This window comes from Peromyscus eremicus, chromosome X (genome assembly GCF_949786415.1).
Source record: "Peromyscus eremicus chromosome X, PerEre_H2_v1, whole genome shotgun sequence".
Lineage (NCBI taxonomy): Eukaryota > Metazoa > Chordata > Mammalia > Rodentia > Cricetidae > Peromyscus > Peromyscus eremicus.
The window spans coordinates 31,153,176-31,177,343 of record NC_081439.1 but is presented as its reverse complement, the minus strand read 5'-3'; the positions used below and the strand labels follow the sequence as shown (position 1 = coordinate 31,177,343).

The following is a 24,168-nucleotide window of genomic DNA, read 5'->3' as shown; positions in this document are numbered from 1 at the left end:
TTGTTTTTGTTTTTTATTTTAGGGATAAGATCTCGTGAATATGTCGAAACAGCCAATTTCCAATGTTAGAGCCATCCAGGTAAGTAGGTATATTTGTGTTTTACCATCAACTCGGTGGCTTCTGGTCCGATTCCTTAATAAGTCATACCAACTGCGATTGTTCATCTCTAACTGATTATTAACTTTAAGAAAAATAGAAAGTACCTCTTTATAAGACTTAGGGGGCAGAATTGAGAAATAAAACTGATAGGGTGGAACTGAGAGCCGAAGCTACTTTTGATTGCTCTGAATCGTAAGACAATCAAAGTTTATGAATGAGAATTACATTCTACAAAAGGTACTAGATTCACAATAACCTATTCTATCCTTTATGAAGAACCAGAGAGAGGCTCCAGAAGGTCCCAAAATAACAGAGTGGGAAACACTACTTAATCTAATTTGGTCAGTATATCTGGTATGCATGTATAAAATTATAGTACTAAAATATACTGTTTCCCATAAGGATATATAGCTATTACAGGTTAATTAAAATATGTTTGTTTATATGGGATTTTTATATGTCCATTGATAGAGAATAGAACATTCAATTTTAATTTTTGTAATCAACTGATATACAAATATAACAATAGGTCACAGTTTACTTGACTCATTGGTTTCAAATATATCTTTTGGGGCAGGAGGTTTAGCTTAGTAGTAGAGCACACAAATTGTATGTATACAGCTCTGAATTCAATTCCCAGCACTAATAAAATAAAATAAATCTTTCTTTAAACAATAACCTTTTAAAATTAACAGTTCTTCCAAAGCCTTGTGAGTTTAAGTTCATATATTATTAATTTTCCTCATGTCATTCCAACAAACTTGTTGGTTGCTTAAACTGGCTTAAGTGTCATCCACAAAGAGGAGATGGAGGAGCAGGCATTTGGAATGTAGATACAATGTGAAAATAACTTTCAGTACTTGTTTTTATGCAAGACTTAATCTGTTATTATTTTTTTTTTTGAGGGCTCCGAGTTTAACTCTCAAAAAGCTCCCACCCCTGGGCACAATACTTTACTGTCAAATTCTGTCTTCCTATTGTCAGCACAGAATCTAACTGGGCTTTCTCCAAAGAAACTTCTTCCCTTTCCTGGCCTTCTCTGAATGCTGCAGAGCACTCGGTGGCTCCTGAGTATTGTAATTCTGACGCACTAAACACAGCATAAACACAATGACAAATGGCTGACTGAGCTTTGGAGTGCTCTGTGAACATTCGGCCAGGCTGTGAACATGCTGTTGAAGGTTTGAGAAATCCTAGTACTCAGCAGTGGTGAAGGGTGTTGGAGAGACAGATCTTTACTTGTCATGACTAATGCATACCCTTAAATTGATGGCGTTCTTAAGTGGCAGGACATATACCAGTCTCTGGAAACCTGTCACGGAGCAAGCCCAAGGAGGGGCCTATGCATTTGGCAAGGATTTCCTTCTACATGTTGACAGTCAGCATTCTGGTATCTCTATCTAGTGAGTCTCTGATGTACGCTGACAAAATAGTGCCCCACTGCCACTATTTTGTCACCTGGACCTGTGAACCTTGAGCCTTGAATCTTCTCTTTTACATGATATTCAAAGAGTAGCATGGACTCTGAAACAGACTGCAGTCTTAAATCCATCTTGTGCTGGTGCAGAAAGGTGGAAAAGGACTTCCTGCTGTTTTACCCCTCTAGATCTCCATCTCCAAACCTGTGGAATGGAGGTAATAGTAGTTCTGTTTAGGAATTAACAATGAGACCCCCAAAATAGCATAGTAAGCTATCATTGGAGATCAGCCATTATTCTATTTATGATCACAAGGGTAGTTTATGTCAGAGTTGTGACTGCTGCACTCCAAGCTCTGAGTGCTAAACAGAAAATTTCCTTTTTATTTTTCAAAACACTATCAAGCTGCTTTTTCATCCCTTCCTTTTAAAGCTGAAAGTGTATTGATTTTTCTTCCTTAGTGCCCTCTGGCTCACACAAATCTCCACTGAAAATTCACCAGCATTTTATTTACTAAATTTGACCTTGATGTATTTTAAGGTCTGCAATATTTAAAAAGCTGCTATTGACCATTCTCAATAGCTGTTATTATGCTGTCTTACAAAAAATCCATCCACTTTACCAACAAGGGCAATCAGTGGTTCCTTATGGATGTGGTGTTGTCTCTTTCAATATATTTGATGTTTCACCGAAAGACCTATTTAATGCACTTTCAAATGAAATATTTTTTGTTGTGGCTAGTGTCAGCACTATCTGATATTTTCCTATCATCCTTACATTAACCTTAAACAGGGCACATTAAACAAAATATGAAAGTTGTGACACAATACAAAACAGTTCATAGTAGGAACATTAGATTATGATTTTCTCTGGAGCAAACACAAAATCTGATGAGAGAATACTCCGATTGTGTAAATATCATAGGATGCTCTTAAATGGTCTAATTAACACACTTTAGTCACTTCAATTTTTCTTTTTTTAAAAAAATTACTCTATCTTTTTGTGTGTGGATGTTTTGCCTGGATGTATGTATGTATGTGCACCACCTGTGCCTGGTGCCCAGTGCCCACAGAAGTCTGAAGAGGGAGTCAGATCCACCATGTGAGTACTGGGAATGGAACCTGGGTCCTCTGAAAGAGCAGCCAGTGCTCTTAACCTCTGACTCATCTTTCCAGTCTATAATCACTTGTTTTACTAGACTCTTATCTACAGTTCTATTCAACTGCCATTTTCAGGGGGGCACAGTATGTGCCAGGAGTATTGTACACAACAATGAGTTGATACCTCATCTCTGTTCTTGATAAGCTCATAGCCTGCAGTACTTAATACCTACATGACTTTGGGCAAGTACTTCATCTTCTCTGTCCTCCATCTTTTATCTGTTAATGGAATTAGTAGCAGGACATGTTTCATAGTGTTTCTGCAAGTATGAAATGAATTTAATACATGTAGATGCTAGGCCAGTGTCCAAATGATAGTAATTACTTAATAAATGGCTGTTACCACCCATTGATCAGTCATCAGTTACAAATATCTGTGACCTTAAGCGTCCTTAATTCACTTTTCTGTAAAAATTGGGACAAAAACTACTATGTAACAGGACTGTTAGAATGAATAAACTGTATACTTCATCACAAATCTCTAGTTTCTGGTACACAGTACACACACCCCTTAAAAGATGAGTCTTCTGCCTATGCAATGCAAGGAACTCCATTTCCCCCATGTACCAAAGTAACATGGAAGATAGATAGACTAGGCTCATCCTTACAGAAGGTAGATAGCTGTCTTTCATATTTGCTGAAGATGACCATTATTCCCCACTGCATTAAGTCTCAGTTAATGGCGTAAAAACATTCCGAAGGAGCCAGTTTACTTTTCCCCAGACTAGAGAGAGCTCTTTAAGCTTCTTGTAAAGTTTTATATCAGATGTTGACAAGACATTTTCTGGAAAGAACCAGATAGACTGTAAATATGTTAGACTTTGAATTGTTTGGTCTGCTTCAACTGTCATCTCTGCTATTATTTTCTGAAGTAATCACAAAGCCATAAGTGAATGAATGTGCCTGTTTCCCAATGGCTTGTTTAAAATTTAAAATTTAGGTGGTGGGTTGCATTTGTCCTGTGGATTGCAACTTGACAATCCCATTGTTGATTATAATAGAGCTGCAACCAAGGCGACATCAGCACACTGTGTACACTGAAGGGATGTGACATGACAGGTGGCAGGGAAAGTTAGAACTGCTGAGAAATCTAATGCCATCAGCCATCTGTGCAGTAGCTTTCTCTAATGAGACCAAGTGATACCAGCCATTGGCTGTATCTTCTGGCCCTTCTGAGCACACCAATTTTGGGAGTCCTCACAGGCCTCTCAGGCCTCAGCTCACACAGAACCAGTCATCTCTGGGTTGACACTGATCCATTCTTTCTGGTATTTGTCCTGTCTCTTGAGATCTAAGAGCATCATGACTGACTAGAAAAGAGTCTTATTACCCTAGTTGTGGCTGTGCTTTGTGATTTGACTGAAATAGTCCTCATGATTTGTAAATAGAAGATGTTGTATCAAATGACCTTTAAAGCCCTGACCAGCTTCTAATAGCCTGTGCATCTCCTGAGAATAGCTTCTAAGGCTTAATTTTTGTATAACAAAAATAGTTACAGTGCAGTGTAACTTTCATACATTGCAAGTTAGGATTGGAAAAATTAACTGATGTACCTAGGATTACCTCGGACTGAGTCAGGTGACTCAGTCATTCACTGTGATCCTAAAATGCACTGTTCTGTGGTTTTATTGCTAACTCCACCCATCCTTGATATAGAGGTGAATGGCTGTGGACCATCTCAAGGGAAACCACAAGTGCCAAGTCCACCTGAGATGCAATATCTTTTCATGGATGACTTGTGTTTTTCTCTTAAAGAATTCACCCAACATTCATAAATGTCTTTTGAATGAAGATGCTGATAACCACTTAAAGTCATATTAAAAGCAAGTTGGTTTGAAGTGAAAAGCACAAAGCAAAATAATTCCATGATGAATGTGGTCTTGAAATATAAGCAAGTATGGCCACTGTATTACCTCCTGCTTAACTGACTTAATCAAGCTTCATGTGATCATAATCTAGCTCATTTATCACACATTCAAAGGAATGATTATCTGAGCCTTGCATTGTTAGGGAGTGTGTGGTTTCTTATTATGGGAAAGTTTCCCTTGCTACACAATACACATGCAGAATGGAATATTTCCGTACCACACACTTTAGTCCTTACTTTATCCACCTGTTATCAGTGCTCTTCTACTCTCCATAGCCCAGGGCATAAAGGCTCCATGGAAGCAGAAAGCAGCTTCCATCAAAGCAAAGGTGGTATACAGACAGGTTTTATGGACTGTTTATCCTGGGTTGGATTTCAGGTTTAAAAAAAGGATTCCAAGTGTATGACAGTCCTTACTACAAAGGAGCAGACTACCATCCTGTGTGGTTGGTCAGCTAATCATTGATTAAGCTAAAAATCCTAACAATGACACATACTTTCTTTCATATTTTATTTAAATTAAAACAGAATGTTAACTTTCATTTGATGTTTGTTTTTCTATAGAGGCAAGACCTTTTCTTTGATCAAAGATCTACTGTTTCTTTCTGACATAAACTACTCAAATGCACTGTTTATGATTTCCAATGCTGGTTTCTTTAAAGTGTAGCAAGAACTTGAATATAGCAGTTTAACTCTCAAGTAGGTTTGGTGTTATTCCAGCCAATGCTCTCTGATGCTTTGATGAAGGCTCCAACATTGTGACATGAGGCAAGCAGTCATACCCTGACTACAAGATGTCATGCTTTTAATGCTGACATTTACAAGTGCTTCAGCAATATAACCTGCCCCCCAACCAATTATGCACATTGTCTTAAAAGCTGTACAGTACCTTCTTGAAACCTGCTTTACCACGGATGACAAGATTACAGTTGAGTCATTCAGGAAATTGAAGAGAACACAAAAATGTTGAGAACAGAGTGTTTGGGGGGAGACCTTGCAGAATGAAACATCATGGGTGAAGAAGAGTGACTGCGTGGGAGTTTCTCAAAACTGTCGAGTGGGAAAGTTCGGTGTTTTGAATCAGTTCCACATTTCAGGTATTCCTAGGTCTTTATGCATTCTACTGCTGTAGAATTTTATTTCAAAATGAATCATCTATCTCATAGTTGGTAGAGGTGTGTGCTCTTCTGTACCTCTTATTTTAGGCGAATATATCAAAAAAAATCTCATTTTCTAGTCTAAAAGCACACTTCTTTCTGCAAATCTTCAGTAAAGATACTCTGAATCTCAAAATGCCATATTGTACTTCATTCAGAGAAGGACAAGGCCCAAGAACAAGACAGAGCAGAAAGAAATTCTGAAACATACAAACCTACAGGCTTTCCTGTCTACCACAGGAGAATGGCACACAGGAGGCCATCGATACTGGCAGATGTGCTGGGACATTTGAAAACAGAAGATAGCATCAATGGGTGTGGGAGTCCTTGCAAACACACAGTGTTCAGATAAATCACAGTAGTTTCTGTAAAAAAAAAAAGAGCTAGTGAGTGGGGACAAGAAAAAAGGAGAGGATAGATCAGTAGCTGTGGAATGAGGTTTAGTAAGAATTGCCAGAACCCAGTGAGCAGCAGCTATCAAAATCTAACCCTTTGGGGAAAGAAGATGTCATCCCACTGTAAGCCATAGAGTAGTGACTCACGGGGGAATATTGTTTCCAGAATCATACTGGCTCAAAGCCTAGAGCCAAGGAAGGAGAACAATACAAATAATTAAGGGAGTGGTGGAATTAACTTACAGGGAATTCTTTCTACTTTTCTTCACCTGGTGAGATCAAGAGCAGTATTAATTTCACATCAGATAGGTCTTCTAACAGGAAACATTATCCTGCTCTAGCCAAAGATGACCTGTTATATTTTTTCCATTTCCAATTTAGAGAATGTAACAAATTATGTATAGCTTGGGTAGGTGATGAACCAGGTCTGCTGCATCTGGGGCGTATTTCAAGATATCTAACATGCATAAACTTCAAACAAGAACAAGAAATAAGAGTAGCAAGCTTTGAGGTGGTGGTGAACGACTTTAGTCCCAGCACTTGGGAAGCAGAGGCAGGGGAATCTCTGAATTTGAGGCCAACTTGGTCTGTAGAGCAAGTTTCAGCATAGCCAGGACTATAAAGAGAAATCTTGACTCAAAAAACAAGAACAAACAAACAAAATATGAAATAAGAGTTGAATTGCAAAAGGAAACAAAAATCCCAAGGACCTTCTTCCTTTGTATTTGTAGAGATTGTATATAGATTCACATCTTAATATTGATTCTAGGTCATTCATGTCAAGCACTTTCTGTGTTTTTTGTTCTACTATAAAAAAAAAGTATAGCTAGCCAGGTGGTTGTGGTGCATGCCTTTAATTATAGCACGTGGGAGGTAGAGGCAGGTGGATCTCTGAGTTCAAGGCCAGCCTGGTCTACAGAGTAAGTTCCAGGACAACCAGGACTACAGAGAAACCCTGTTTTGAAAATCAAACAAACAAAACAAAAGTATAGCTTACAGTGGCAGCATGGATCTGGACATCATTATGGCCCCAGGTGGCAGCACAGGTCACCCACATCAGTGTTCCCTCCCCTCTGTGGCAGCATTGCCCACAGATGTCAACATGGCTTCAGGTTGCAGCACAGACCACAGACATCTTGTGACCTTTGGTAGTAGCATGGGTCATAGACATCAACACAGACCTGGCCACAGTAAGACCGGGGGGTACATGGTCCTGTTGTAGCTGGGGTCTGTGTTGATATCCTTGGCCTGTGTTATCACTGAAGGCCAAGCAAATGTTTGTGATCTATGTTGCAGCCTAAAGCCATATTGATTGTCCATGGTTCCTTGCTGCATCCAAAAGCCTTGTCTGGGTCTGTGGCCCTGCTGCAACTGGAAGCCCTGTTTGTGATCTGTGCTGACACCAGAAATTATGTGGAGGCCATGATCCATGCTCCTGTGAACCATAAACAGCAAATTAGCTGCTTTGGCAGTGATATTGATGACTGCAGGTGCACAGTTGAGAAAGAGGGACATGGAAGACTTCTGTGACAACCCCTACTTCCACCCCAACCTCCCCCAACAAAAAAAGATATAGTAATGCCTAAACAAGAAGCTATAGAAGAGAACTCTTAAAAACTGTGATAAAATGCTAAGTGTTTCCCTCCACAATAGATGACTTCCAGCAGGTGTGCAAGAGGGGAAGGATTCAGTTCTATTTAAGGAGCATGCTCCAGTGAGTATCTAGCTAACACAAATTGGACTTTTTTTTTTTTTTTTTTGCTGGGGGAAGGTCACAAGGGTGGGGGAGTGAACAGGGAAGGACTGGGAAGCAAATGTGATAGGGATGTATGATGTGAAATCCCCAAAGAATCAGTAAAAATACTATGTTGGAAAAAAATAAAGTTAAGAAAGTATAGCTTGCATTATACATAATTTGAATAGCAAGTACCACACTCAGACTGCAAATAGATGCTGTGGGATGTCTTTCTGTACACTGTGAATATATGTTGCTCACACAGGCTTATAAATAAAGCTTCATTGGCCTATGGCAGGGCAGAATGGAGCCAGGCAGGAAATCTAAGAGAGATAGAGAGAGAAGAAAGGCCGAGTCAGGGAGACTCAGCGAGCTGCTGCTAGGAGAAACAAGATGTGAGAGAACAGATAATGCCACAAAGCCACATGGCAAAACATAGATTAATAGGAATGGGTTGAGAAAGAATAATGGGCTAATTTAAGTGTAAGAGCTAGTTGGTAATAAGCCTGAGCTACTGGCCGAGCATTTATAATTAATATTAAGCCTCTGAGTTAATTATTTAGGAAGCAGCTGCCGGATATTTGGTAGTTGATGGTGGGACAGATACTTCTGCCTACAGATGGAAGTACTGAGTGATTTAAAAGTTTTTTTATTTATATTCAGACATAGAGCAAGGCAGTGAAAAGGCAAAAATACAACTCAATTTTCTGGGGTGAAAAACTGATCTACAGGTCTACATTTTCCCACCAAATTCCAGTTATAAGGATTTTTTCTTATGGCTATAATGTAGCCTATAATTTGTCACTCAAATATAACTGCCTTACAATTATAATAATGAAGCCTTGCTAATTATCTTATTACTAGTGTAGTGTATAACACATTTGACAAAGCACTGCTCTTATACGCCCTTACTGATGCACTGTAATGCTTGGACGCTCAACATGGTTTCAGGCTGCTTTTGTTCCCATCAATATTTGCTGTTCTAAAAACCTATTTAGGCTTCTGATTTCTTGAGTGATGCCTTCAAGAAGAAAAAGTGTCATGTCATTGAGTTAATGGCTCATTTTTCAATGTAGTTTTTGTTTGGCGTCTATTCCAAAAGTATGCATTTTGTGTTCTTTTCAAAGGTTACTCTCAAAGTATAAGTCTGTGATTTTAGAGCTGGTTAGAACCAACTTTAGCCAAGGGAAAAGAACTCTTGGGAGACTGGATTGGTAGAGCAGAAGGTTAACTATAAAAGTTTGATTTGGAAATGTAGCCTTTGTTTGTTGTACTGTTTATGTGACCTTGATCATAAACTCTAAACTCTTTGAGGTTTAATCTGTTTATCAGTCAAACAAAGATGATGATCTTAACTTCACAAGACTGAATGTTGTGAAGAGAAGGTTATGAACCATCCTTTTCTACCTATTTTGCTTTTTTCTTTTTGTTAGGTAATATGTGTTTTAATTTTTTGAACTTAAAATACAATTACATAATTTCTCTCCTTTCCTCTCTCCAACCCTTGCTCCCTCTCAAATCCATGGCCCCGTTCCTTTAATTGTATAAATATAGTTTGTTGAGTCCAGTTTAGTGTTACTTGTATGTATATAATTTCAGGGCTGACAGTTGCTATCACATAACCAATTAGGGGGATCACTCTCAGGGAAGACTATTTTTCCCAGTCTCAACATTCCTTAGTTGCCTGTAGTTCTTTGTCTAGGGATGGGACTTCATGAGCTTTCCCCTTTCAATGTTAGCATGTCTATTGGTATTGTCCTTGTTTAGGTCTTTAGGCAGCCATATTGCTGAGGTATCCTGGATGAAGCTTCCCTGTCATTTCTAGGAGACACAGCCTAACAGCAGAATTCCTGGTCCTTTCTTCACTCTCTTCTGTGATATGGTCTGAGCCTTATGTGCAGGAGTTGTACTGTAGATGTATCCATAAGAGCTGGACACCCTATGCTCAGCTGTTCTCTGCATTTTGACTAGTTTGGTTTTCTGTAATAGTCTCTATCTGTAGCAAAGAGAAGTTTCTTTGATGAATACTATTTTGCATTTTAGATGTCCTTACATTGCTTTACTTGAAGGAAGGGTTCCATGGTTAAGAGGTTTAAAAATCATGAAGTAGCCCATTATTTCTACTATAAATGGGGATAATGAGGCATAGAACAGCTGTCATTTTTTTCACCTAGAAAGAATACATAGCAACTATCAGCTCTCCTTCAATCTTATAAACCACCTATGGAGAGGCTACAAGAAGTTCTAAGATTAATCTTCAAATAAGAAAATGTTGTTACCCCAAAACATGAACTATAATATTGTTAAGGATCACCTTTGCATGTTTCCTTACTGAAAACTACATTTGATTATAAAGCATAATCTTGATTAAATGGCTTAAAACCCAAGTCTTTCAGAAACAGTATTTTAACCCAAATTCACTACTAGGAAGGTACTTCCCATAGATTTATAATAAATGGGTTGAATGAGGTGCTCTAAATAAACTTCTTCAGGAGAGGGGAGGTCAGGGTCTTTCTTTGTAGCCCAGGATAGCCCCAAACTCACAATCCTTTTGCCTCAGCCACCAAGTACTGGGATTTCACTGGGATTTCAGGTGTGTGGCACTGCATGAGGCTCTAACTGAATTTTTTTTTTTTTGGTTTTTCGAGACAGGGTTTCTCTGTGTAGCTTTGCGCCATTCCTGGAACTCACTCTGTAGCCCAGGCTGGCCTCGAATTCACAGAGATCTGCCTGGCTCTGCCTCCCGAGTGCTGGGATTAAAGGCGTGCGCCATCACCGCCCGGCATGAACTTTTAATTAATTAATCTTCTCTCAAATAGTCATTGAATTGACCCTTTTCTTCTTTCATCCAAATTGTAGTAGAGGAAATAGTCTGTAGTCTATTGGTCTAATATCATCTCTGAATCTGTTCACATTGTTTTGGTCTTATTTCAAGCCTCTATGTATGTCATTCAGTCTAAATATTGTCAAATGTGAAATACTAGTAATTTATTCAGTCTTGACTTTTTGTGGTGCTGTATCTGAGAGTTTCATGCGATCTAAGTGGGCACTCTATCACCAAGGCACATCCCTAGTGAACAGCATTATTTTATGTCCTCCTAAGAAATAAAGTAATTATGCCAATTAAAATCATAAGAGGTGACCTGGAGAGATGATGCCTTCTTGAAATTTCAGTTATTGGGGAAACTGAAGCAGAAGGACCACTTGAGCTTGAGGCTAGCCTGGGCAACATAATAAGATCATGATCTTATGAGATTTATGAAATTTTACTCCATATTTTTCAGAACATACGATCTATCTCTCCCTCCATCTTGTGTGTCTCTGTTACGATACATACTGATGAAAAATACTTCTTGGAATCAAAATGATGTATCTTTGATGCTATGCTGCCAATACTCTGAAACTTGTTTCCTTTCGGTGGGCTCAGCATTATTCTAGCACAAAGGAGGGATTTCAAGCCTGCTCTCCTTTGACGCCAAACGTAGACCTGCCATGTTGTGTGAACAATGCCACTGGCTATTTCCTATGTTAGGGGTTAATCATTACCCTGGCAACAGAGCATAAACCAGGTGGCTCCAAATGGACTTCTTAATTTCATTTGGTGTGGTACCCAAATCATCCACTCTGTGTCACAAGTTAACAAAACACTTTGCTCCTTTTGCTTAGGCATCATTTTCACTCATATCAAAACGAAATTTCACCTTTTTAAAGCCCATATATCCAATTACTTATAAGGCAACATTTTATCTTCAGTAGAAAAATGCATTCTCGTTTTTAAAACTGTTTAACGTATGTTTTATTTGAGCAATACTACTGTTTGAAGACATTATGGTAAGTATTAAACATTTTCACCTCTTGATGTCTGTAGAAATATGGGTGAAATTTAAATTTGCATATTATCTTTTCAAGTTCAAATTACTGTGTCAACATATTCTTACATATTTTAGTGTTTGAAGTATTTCATGTTTACAAGAAGGCATTTTATGCTTGCCACTGAAGGAGATTAATATTTCATCTTAATAGAGGACAATAATTGAATTTTTATTAAAAAAGGAAATTGATTTTATAGCACTGTCCTTTTTCCTTACTGTCCCACACATGATAGTATTGGGGAGAAGATAGAAGAATGTCGCCTCAGAGAGCTGAGGTGAGGCTAGAACAGTGCCAGGATGCTACAGGAAGGGGGTGACAATTTGGGAAGTGTGGAAGCACCCTCATCATTGTACATATGAAAGAACCTGATGGAGAACTAAATGTGGGATAGCTTCTGTGGATAATCTTTCCTCCTTTCCTATCATTATGTGTTCCTTCCTCTTCACTGAAAGGGGGAAATAATATGCACCACAGGAGGGCAACGGCCAGAGCAAACTGTCTTCAAAAATTCTTCCATCCAATAAAGAATTATAAAATCACTGCACAGACCTAAGGATGAATACCAGGAATGTGTAATAAATGGAAATGAAATTTTCCTTTGCATATTTTTTGTGCTGTTGTTACAGCAATTTTTCTTAGATAAAAAGCTTTGAAGATGTAGTTTTCAGAAGCATTTTCCTCATGATGATTGCTGTCTTAGAATGTCACTGCAATTTCTTACTATTCTTTAGCTAAATTTACCCTGTTTTCTCTTTTAGGCAAATATCAATATTCCAATGGGAGCCTTTCGCCCAGGAGCTGGACAGCCTCCCAAAAGGAAAGAGAGTACTCCTCAAGCAGAGGAGGTGAGGAAGAGAGCTAACAGAGATAAGCAAGGCCTGCTCCCTCCACAGTCTTCCTGGAGGCAAGGTTTCTCAGTTAGCAGGGAAATTCTGTGCTTCCCTTCCATTTCAGCCAGTGTTAAGTGTCTGCCAAAGTTGCTTGACTTCCAGTTGTCAGCTGAATTTGTGCACAGGTGCTTTGGGGTTAGCGCTAGCCACTTGTTTGGTAAGTTTTTACTCAGAGTCTATGATTAAACTGAGCAAGCTGTATGTGGTGCAGCTTCTGATGGGAGATTAACCTCAATTAAGAGCTCAGTAAGTAAGCGCATTCCATTACTTTCAGATTCAAACAGTCATCTTGATCTTCCTTTAAAAAGAAGGCTTTCTGAAAGAGGCTATCTGGTCTCCCTCCCTGTGTTTACCTATTCTTTACTCCCTGTCCAATTGAAATTCCTTGCTAAAATAGAGATGGAAATGAAGAAATGTAGCAAGCAGAAACAAGTGCCCTCCTCAGGTGTATTGACTTGCCTGTGACTATTCTGCTGATTCTGAGGGAGCTGGGATTAAAGTTTTAGAACATTTCATTAACACAAAAATCAGTCCATTTTAAAACGTAAGGATTTTTAATGCCTTCTATATTTGGCCCACTATCTGAAACTTTCCTTAAACGACCTTGGTCCTGGATCTAACCTTTTCATCTGTGCACTTTCCTCATCATGATCCTAGCTCCTTAGCTTTAGCCTCAGATCAAGAGATTTTTTTTTTTTTTGAGAGGAGGAAGTGTAGTATTTGAATAGTATCACCAAATTTTGGAATTTCGGCTACTAATCCTTCTGTCTGGGACTTGGGTCAAGTAGATGAATTTGTGTTAGCCAAGCAGGATCTCCTCCATCCCTCAGAGGGTTGCTGTCAGGAAGGAATAAATGGAATAATGGACATGGTATAGTCTGGTAGGTATGTGATAAATAACCAGTTCTTCAGAAATTGCCCTGATTATCCAATTTTTGTGAAAGACTCCAGGCCTCTTGCTCTTCAGGGGAGTTTGAAGGGATGGCCATAGGACTCTGTCCTCACCTCCATTTATTTACCATTGTGTTATTCTTCCTCATCTTCCTCTTAAGCTGTATCTGTCACTATGACAGATAGTTCAGAAGGTAGCTTAGTCCTCTTTTCTTGTGAAATTGGCTGATATAACAGTGGTGTGGGACTCACTTCTTCTTTTCTCTTTGTTGGGCAGGCAGCCTTGGGTTCTTCCCTGTACATGAGTATCTTGCTTAGGAGGCTTAGGGAAGGCCCTTTCTATTACTCTTTTCTTGTCCCTAGCCTGCTGGTTTGGACATACTGTAAAAAACTACCAAGGACCTATATCACTTGGATTGTGACAATATATTTTCCGACCACTCATGTATTCAAATGGCTAATTGATATTTCTCATAGGGTAGAGAGAGTGAGATATCCACAGAGATCCTGAGCCCCTAGGGATGGTCTATACATTGTGACACTCCTTGTTCTTGGGGTTCATTGGGTTGAGCAGAGAGCTAAGGCTGTTCCTTACCCAATACAAACAGATAGGGACTTTTAGCGCTTGTGGGGTTTGAGGGAGGAAGTGACATCATGGTTCAAACTCTGTTTTGGGCCTCAGAGTAAATTTCCCAGAGAAACATCACAAGGGGAGTCATTGAGTGGTTTGTCTTAGCTACAAGGTGCATTAAATAGGACTTTTGTGGGTTGGCTTGAGGCCCTAGTTACCTTCTGTGGCATAGTTTGAATGAGGAACTTGAATGTAAATTCAGAATAACTTCCACATCCACATTCATTACTGTAATCTGTATTTGCAAACTAAGAATTGCTTACATTCATAGAGTTCAGATTTGTTGCCAAGCCCCATGCTAACAGAATTTGAGTAATAACGTGTGATTTGTAGCGCACCATTAATAACCAGAACAGCTCACCTCCGTCCTAGCCAGGTTAGACCCCCAGGTAAACTCAGAAGGTGTTTTGATCTTGACATTCTCTAAGAAGTGCACAAATGGATGTATCCCAGCAGAAAAAGAGCCTGAGTCATTGGCTCTCTGACAAGGTATGTGACCACTGGCTGTCTCTCATGTACCTGGGGCTTCTGAGCAGCCCTTTGCTTTGCCTACAGACATGGACTGTACCTTCCAGATTTGGCTTGTCAGACATAGGCATGCACCAGGTACAGGGGACTTCTATCCACATCCTTTTGCATTAGAAAAGCAGTTGCTTGTTTGAAGTAATCTGAGGGTCCTGATAAGCCATTTCTAAGCCTCCAAACCACTCTTTAACTAAAATATCATTATTCTTAATACACTGCATATACTACATTGGGACTTTCTTTTGAATATTTCCTTTTCATCTTGTCCCTTCACAAGATGCAAACATATTATTTAATTTTAGTTCAGTCACTTCTTAGTTGCGAGGCTTTGGGCAATTTTTTATTTTTGTTTTTTAGCTTTTCCATATCTTAGTCTCAATGGTGAGGTAGGGATAAAAGCAGATCTGTAGAGCTGGTATGAGAATTAAATGATTTAGCACATGTATCTTAGAACAGCTAATAGTGTTTGCTGATGTCAGTGAGTTTTTGGTTTTGAACATGAATAAGTAGGTCAAACTCTATTGCCTTGTATAAGAGCCTGGGGAAAAACAGTCGGGTATCTGGTAGCAAAGGTCATGAAGATGAGGTAGCTTAAAAATGCTTCACCACACTGCAAAGTTTGGCAAATTCTCTGTGATTCCCAAGGCAGGCATTTCCCTTCACAGAATTGTCACTGAAGTGGGGAATGATGCTAGGCTTGGTAAGGTTTCCCTCACATTCTCTTCATTTACACTGAAGAATAAATAGCCTCTAGTTCCCTGCTGAGTTGGGATATCTATGAAAAGGGCTATCCTCCATTATTCAAGTCAAACCCTCTTTATTTATGCTTTAGTTTACTGTAATTCTTATAATAACTAATTCACAGAAGCAGAGGAATCTGATTTCCATTTTTTTAAAAAGGTAGTAGAACTTCAGTGTAAAAACGTGCCCTGCTTCTTCAACAATATCATACTACCAAATTATTAAACATAGTGACAGTCTCCATTATATGCTACCTTACTAAATCAAATGCCAAGCCTTGTTTTGATAAGAAAATGAAAAAGAAACCAGTCCATTGAGGTCTTAATAACATGATAGGAAGATGTCTAGCATTAAATATTACCATTATTAATCTGTGTAAGTTCACCTTATAAATCTGCCCCCAGACACGTAAGTGTAGATGTTGGCTGTATGTGTTAAATGTGCTGGCCCTGGAAGTGATTCACCTGGGAACTTGCCAGAAGGATCTAGAAACATTTTTCTCTTCATGCTTCTTTATTAAGATCTACCCACCTCCAACCGTGGGAGCATTTATAAGTGCTGAAACATTTTTCATTTCATTGCTACATATATTTAAGAAGAAGCAACACTTTACAGCCTTGTTAAAAATTCCTTCCTGAAAGCCCAGCAAAGAACATTCTGGAATACCTGGTTCTTCAAATGGGTGTTTTACCATTTTAATGACCTTTTCTGTATCTACACTTACAAATGATGAATATGTTTGCATGGAGAAAAGAAGCCAGGCTTATGGCTCTGTACATAGACCTAAGGAAACAATATCTTCCAAGGATTTGCAACAGATACATCCTCATTGAGTTACTTAATCATTTAGTGTGGGTGGCACATTAGCTATTTAGTCAGCACTGTACCAGCTTCACAGAAAGTAACTACAGGAAGTCCCATTAGCCCTTACAAGAGGAATAACACCTCAGTCTTTTATGCCTACTCATCCTCCCCAATAAACAATTTAAAAACATATCTACAAGGGACATATCTACTTAGAGATTTGTCAGAGTTTGGGGAAGCTTGAATACATTCTTCCTCTAGGTGCTAAACAATTTGAGAAGGAGACACAGGCAGGCATCAGACCTGGACTAACAGCACTAGCTTTAACACTGTCCTTCACAGGAAGCAAATGTGCAGTTTCTTATCTCTGACATGTACACACACACACACACACACACACACACACACACACACACACACACATTGGTTTACCCAATCCTTGGTTAAGCAGATGGAGCTATAACAGTTCTGCACTGGGAACTATGTCAGTTTGAGTCCTCTAAGAAACAGGTATTTAAGGTACAGAGTATTTATTGGGAAAAACACTTATAAGGAAAGATAGGAGAGAGCTACGGGAGAGATGCTGAGACACAGATGCAGGGGAAGAAGAGGGAGGGGCTTGGTGCAAGAAACCCAGACCTCAATGTGACTCTAAGGCCAACTCTCCAACCTAAATTTCTCCTGGGAGGAGTCCCTGTCTACCAGGTATGGGATCACCTTAGGAATGCTGCTGTACTCAGTCATTTGTTACCAGTGGGTATAGTAAATGTGACCTCTGCATGGTGATGGATGGATTTTAGTGACAAGGATTTAGGGCAGTCACTCAGTTTCCCCTGAAGTAATCTGATCCAAGGAATGACATCCTGGCTGTTAGGGTGATCAAATGTCCTCCAATATCTTCCTTTCAGGCAAGTAGGAAGAACAGACTAGCATGCAATTTTCTTCTCTAGTAACTAGATGGAGCTACACACAGCAACTAATCTTAATGTTTTATAGTCCTTTTCTGTTTGTGCTGGGTGCATGCACATGGAGGTGTGGGTTGATTATGGGATTAACTAGTTAAACAAAAATCATCAAGTATACATTCAAGCTTCTGTGAATCAGGCACTAGAGGAGCCACACACAAAAAGAAAAGGCTGTGTGTCCCTCCCTAAAGCTGAGATTCTGTCAATTTAAACTACTCAAAGCAATGGACAAAGGTTGGCCTCTGTCATTCCCTCACACATTCAAAGATGTTTCCTTTATGTCCTTCTGAGTTTGTTTATGTTTCCCAAAGGAACCATAGGACAAAAGGCTGACAACTACCGTGCTCTGAACAAATTTTTGCAAACTCCTGGACTAATTGGGGCTAGCTGTGCAGTGATGTTTTACAGTTTTCTGCCATCAGCTAGCTGATAATGGTATGATACTAAATCAAAGTCAGTCACTTTTAGAATATGCTTTTGTGAGAAACACAGCTCCTTCTAACTGTTGGCAGTATTTATTAGTTACCAGACACTGAACTGTTGCCTAATGTGTCCTAAGTCATATGGACAGGACTTTTTCCCTTACCACATTATTTTACATTCCTGTACAAATTTCAGGGAATTTTGTTGAAGCTCTAAGGCTATATAAATAGAGGAGAAAGTCACCATGCTAGAATCACACTCTGATTTTCTTTCTTTGACATTTGTTTTCCTGCTCTATGCCATGAACCAGAGAGTTGAAATATCCTTGTTTTTGGTGAGTTGAATTTCTTCTCCTTTCTTTTCAGGGGGCTCCTCCTGCTTCAGAGGAAGAGAAGAAGCCAATTCCTGGAGCAAAGAAACTTCCAGGACCTGCTGTCAACCTACTGGAGATCCAGAATGTTAAAAGTGAACTGAAATATGTCCCCAAAACGGAACATTAGTTCAAAGGAGAAAAAAGGTGAGTGGAAAACCAGTCTCTTTGTCTGAAAATGACCATTATCAAAAGGAGGAATCTCTACCAGGAGTGTTCAATTAACACAGCATTTTTGTATATTGTTTTCGGGGAAAGCCACACCTTTGGGTTTATCTTATTCCATAACTGCTTGGAGAATTAGTGGGGCTGTTTGCCTATTTATTGGTCCCTTTCTGGTCATTATTCTAGTTAGAGAAAGATGAAGTTAGGTGAGGGCAGGTCATGGAATGTGTATTTCCCCACCATATGCCATAAAGAATAATGAACTATTGCTTTGGCAAGAGGATCTGACAAACAAGTACCTGTGTAAATTTGGAAGTGAGAGGAGGCAGCACTACACGCATTCAGACCTCACAAAAAGAGGTCACCAGAATATGTGCAAGGCACACCAAGAAGGTGTGGGTCTGATGGAAAAAGAGTAAGTGTGGGTGCAGATGGAAAAAGAATAGATCTGAACCTGTGCATATAGATGGAAAAAGAGTAGGTCCAAAACTATTCAGGCTGCTCCAACAAGGCACGTGAAACACTTACTTTCATTTTAATGTTCAGTAATGATTCCGTGGTAAGAACTCAGCCAACCCTCTGCCTGCAGATCTGGTTCCTATTAACTGGAATAGAAATTCTGCCAACAGACAGAGTATGGGTTCACCAAATCATGGCTCTTTCTCCTAGGAGACACTAGGAGCAAATCTGTCCTTTACAGAATTACTGAACTCCACCATACACAACCTCTTCCATCCCTTAAACAGAAGTCCGGGGGAAAATCTACATGGGAACATGCAATAGGCTTTTTATCTTATTGATTGTTCATCATTCATTTGTCTATCCATCAATTTAATCAATATTTATGGATGACAGAAATATTCACCACTTGCCACTGTGTGAAGAGCATTACATCCACTTTTTTTTTTTTCATGATAGGGTCTTAATTTATAGCTGAAGTTGGGCTGGAGCTCTCTGTAACCTAGGCCAGCCTCAAACTCATGGCACTCATGGCAATCCTCCTACCTCAGCCTCTCTAGTACTGGGATCAGAGGCATGGGCCACTATGCTTGGCTCTAACGTTTCTTACAAGCTTCGTAATGCCCAATTATCACCTTCATTCTTGAAATGAGTCCTAAGGAGACTGATGCTATCAGTTACCTACTTGTCACACAGCTTCAAGTCCCATATCTCACCACACTGTACAAATTGATTGCACATACCCTCCTTGCACTCGGGTTGAATATTGACTTTATAGATAGCACTAACAATGTTTGTGGGACAGTCCAGTGGGTTGTCATGATGTTATTTATGACATACTTATCTAGACCTTGTAAACATATTTTCAAATTAGTTTGGTTGAAAGGATTTTCTAGAGGAAGAGAGGAGCTAGCTAGTTTACCTCCTTCCTGCCCTCCCTCCCTCCCTCCCTCCCCCTCCCTCCATCCACCAACCCCCTTCCCTTTTTTTAGATAGATTTTCAGTATATTGTTCAGACTGGCCTCAAACTTACTATCCTCATGCCTCATCCTATCAAGTGCTGGGATAGGAGGAATGTACCACCGTGCTCATCTTAGAATCTGCTTTGAGTTAAAATAAAATGACAACATGTAGTGTTTTTAGCGCAATTACATAAGAGAAGGAAGGAGGGAGAATGGAACAAATTCCATCCCATGGCCACAGAATAAAGCTCAGGGACCTGGATCGGGACACAGCTACCTGAGTGGGAAATAACTGGCAGATAAGTGTATGAACTTGTTATTTATAAAATAGCAGAACGAACTAATGACTATCATGCTCAGCTCTGTTTGAGTTGCCAAACTGACATGAAATCTTTGAGTAGGTTTTCGATCAAACTGTGGAATTTCTTGTTTAGAAAGACCAGAGAAGGGATATGGACTTTTTGTAATATTTATTATCATCACCCAACTAAAGCTGTTTAGTTAAACACGTGAATTTGTGTGTGTGTGTGTATCATGTGCATATGTATGGATGCAAGTGTTTGTGCATGTGAAGGCCAGAGCCAGGTACCTGGTATCTTCTTCACCTTATTTTATTTATTTATTTATTTATTTATTTATTTATTTATTTATTTATTTATTTATTTATTTGCTTGTTTGAACCTGAAGCTCACCAATTTGACTAGTCTTTCTGGCCAGCAATCCCAAGGGACCCACTTGTCTTCACCCTTTTCCCTTGTGCTGGGGTTATACATGTGCACAGCAGCTCCATGGCCAATTTTTATAAGGCTGCTGAGGATCTGAATTTAGCTCTTCATGCTCCTCTAGCAAGCACTTTACCCACTGATCCATCTTCCAGCCCCTAGAAACATGCATTAGTGTGTGTGTGGGGGGGAGGGGGGAGGCGGAGGTCAAGGCAGGGTACCTTCCTCTAACCTTTTGCTTGTGAGGTTTTTAAACTTTACTTATTACTGCTGTGTGTGCATGCATGTGAGCATGTACATGCATGCCACAGTGTGTGTGTGTGTGTGTGTGTGTGTGTGTGTGTGTGTGTGTGTGTGTAGATTACAGGGGAAGTTTGTGGAGTTGGTTCTCTCCACCTTTACATGGGTTCCAGGCATCAAATTTGAGTTATGTGGCAAGTGCCTTTACCTACTGAAGTATCTTGTAGAACAATCTGCTATTTTTCCCACTATTTTTTTCACAATTTCATATATATATATATGCATTTTTGTCCTTCTTTCATCCTCTCCCATTTCCTTGCCAGTGTTACCAGCCCTTTCTCTTCCCCATAAATCTCTTCTCCTTATTTCTTAGTTTTGATTTTGTTTGGTGTCCCAGAGTTTTATCAGGACCTTCTGTGTGATCCTGAGTTTGGAACTAACCATAACCTGCTGGGCCCCCATGGATGTATAACTTGATACCATATTTCACCCTCTCCAAGACTCTGTCATTTGCCTTCTGATCAGCTATATGTAATAGGGCCCACCATGTTCCTTTCTCCTCTACAGCTGACTGTTAACAGAGCCTGACTTTTATGGACCTGGTACCACTAGGCACAGCTGATATGAGTTCATGATAGCCATTTCAGAGTCCTGCTTAGAAGATGTTATTTCACAGCCCTTTTCCCCATCCTCAAGCTCTTATAGACTTTCCACCCCATTTTCTGTAGTATTCACTGAACCTTAAGGGGATGATATAAACCTTAATGGGGTCTTAGTGTTCAACTATTCTTTACTGTCAACATTTTGTGCAGTCATTCACTGTAAGAAGTATCTCCCCTGTGTAAAGCTGAGAATAGCCTTTATTTGTGGGTGTAAGCCTAGATATTTAGATATTTAGGAGGTGGTTTGTTGCTATGTCAACTCAGCTAAGCAGCCACCTTAGCCGCCACCACCTCCACTGAAGGATATAAGACCTCTTCTGTCATGTTTTTTTGGACCAGGTTTACATTATTAAGCATGGATTTCTTCACAGAGAAAGTCTCAAGTAGGAAGTAATCGGTTACCCCCATAACAATTGTGTCATCATTATATAAATGGGTATATTTTTGCCTAGTATTATAGTTTATAGAGTTCACAATGGGGTAGATACTAATGCCTTTGTTTTATAGCATCCTACATGGTGCCATCTGGTACCATAAGAGCAGATCCATCAGGGAGGAATCTAGTTTAGTTCAAGCTTGATTTGTGTTGAACCTCACCTTTTTTTCCAGTTGCAATTAACATAGTCTTATTTATTGCAGAGAAATAACATTTGCCAAGTATGTTAAAGAAGGGTGGCTAGTAGGCAGGCATGTTATGAATATTAGCTAAATCTTGGATAGTATCTACCTGTCACAAAAATTAAATAACCAAGATTCACCTTGTTTTTTGAGGCAAGGTCCCCTCACTGAATCTGAAACTCATGATTTTGATAGATTGGCCAGCTGGTGAGCCCATGGAATCCACCTGTCTTCACCAAACCCAGTGCTGGGGTTATAGACATGTGCCTCCATGTCTGAATTTTCCCCGGGGAAACCCGTACTCACATTGGGAACCAGACCAGGCAATAGCAACCCAGAGATAGCACACATCATGTCTTAACCAAGAGACATGGGACATTTCTTAGAGGGTTCCCAAGCCAATGTGGAGCATAGGATGGGATGGGAAAAGTAGGGTATTCAGCCATGTCACACTGAGGATTCTTTTGGATGAGACTGAAGGTAGTCAGATGTTAACTTAAGAAAGTCCAAGAACTAGATACAGAGACAGGACTAGCAGAAAGGTGTGAAAAACATGTGTTTTCTGACCTCCTCATGTCTATTCATTCCTGCATTATTGGGAATCTCACAGACCTACCAACGGTCTGGGGAACCTGAAAAATTACTTGGGTTTGGAGTCCAAATAGGTTCTCTCCATTTGTCTCCTTCTTCACTCTCCTGTCAGACTACAGGTGTTTGGTAAAGAACTCTTATAAGTAGCTTGTGGAACCTGTACACTTTCTTCTCTCTGTACTAAGATGCACAGATAGAAACTTTGGCCTTTGCTGTCAGGATACCTAAGATTTGGTAGAAAGATAGAGAATATCAGAGGGTAGATAAGTCATGAGTTCATTTTTGAAGATATCTGATGGTTGCTTTGACCCACTAAGTAGACAAAAAACATGCTCGATAGTATTACTTTAGAACAGGGGACAGTCAGTGATAGGGACAATTTTAGGGTACTGGGGAGGGATAGCCTCTAGACATATGGAATCTGCAGGACCTTGTTAATAAGCTAGCTTGTTAGGACCAAATAGTTCCTTTAAGGCAGTACTGCAAAAACTTTTAGGGCCGAGCAAAGCAAGACTGTACAACTTGTCTGTAGTCTCTCTTCTTTTTTCCAGTGGTAAAAGAGCTCACTGCTAACAAAACATTAGAGAGGAACAATGGAAGTATTAAGGTGGTAACACTGCAGCAATTATAAGAAAAGAAGTGATTAACGGGGTGAAACCTAAGAATTCTACAATTATGCAAATGAACAGCAAGATAGCAGCAATTGAAAACCCTGGGACTGATGAACCTCTAGAGAGAAACCATTATTCTGAAGTCATAGGCATTCTGCTACTCAGTGGTGAATATGGCAGACTGGCCATAGGCTTTGTGGCAGGCACACTTCACACATTATTATACCTACTAAACTAGGGACTCTGAGAAATGCAAAACATTTTTGTGGTTTCCTTTTTTTTTTTTTGGTTTTTCAAGACAGTGTTTCTCTGTGTAGCCTTGGCTGTCCTGGAACTCGTTCTGTAGACCAGGTTGGCCTCAAATTTACAGAGATCCTCCTGCCTCTGCCTCCCAAGTGCAGGGATTAAAGGAATGTGCCAGCACTGCTTGGCTGTGGCTTGTCTTTTTTTAAAAATAAGATTTATTTATTATGTATACAGTGTTCTGCTTGCAAGCATCCCTGCAAGCCAGAAGAGGGCACCAGATCTCATTACAGATGGTAGTGAGCCACCATGTGGTTCCTGGAAATTGAACTCAGGACCTTTAAAAGAGCAGGCAGTGCTCTTAACCTCTGAGCTATCTCTCCAGCCTGTGGCTTGTCATTTTTAAATCAACACATACACATTTATTTATGGTATATGATGTGGTAATTCAGTATATATAATCAATCAAAGCAGGGTGATCAGCATGTCTCTTTCCTTAAATATTTGTAATTTTATGCTGGGAAGCTTCACATTCTTAGTTCTTTATAACGTTGGGAAGTGTTGTCATTCAACTATATTGTAGCATGCTACAAACCGTTACTCTCACATAACTGAGCTTTGGCATCTATTACATAACCTTTCTCCATTCTACCTCCCCCTACCCTTCCTAATCTCCAGCAACCACTGTTCTATAATCAACTTCTATGAAACCAGTATTTACAATGTAAATTGTAACCAGTATTACAAATGCAGCTTCCACATATGGGTAAGAACCATGTGCCCTTCCTTTTAAAACACGTAACATAAAGACCTCCAGCTCCATCCATGGTGCTTCAAATCACACAGATTTTCACTTTTTATGGCCAAATACTATTCCGCTGTGTATATATGTCACATTTTCTTTGTATATCCATCCATCACTACACACATCATTTCATTTTAAACATGCA

General features: G+C 39.6%; 1 protein-coding gene across 2 annotated transcripts in view; it reads left to right on the top strand.

Annotated features, from left to right (window-relative positions):
- The window catches only part of Smpx (small muscle protein X-linked), a 50,568-nt gene that overhangs the window by 4,461 nt on the left and 21,939 nt on the right, over window positions 1-24,168 (top strand). For both annotated transcript variants that reach the window (XM_059251005.1, XM_059251007.1), the window contains exons 2-4: window positions 23-79; window positions 12,464-12,550; window positions 17,941-18,092. In XM_059251005.1, the coding sequence (XP_059106988.1) occupies window positions 41-79; window positions 12,464-12,550; window positions 17,941-18,075 (261 nt within the window). In that variant the 5' untranslated portion in view covers window positions 23-40 and the 3' untranslated portion in view covers window positions 18,076-18,092. The remainder of the gene's footprint in view (window positions 1-22; window positions 80-12,463; window positions 12,551-17,940; window positions 18,093-24,168) is intronic.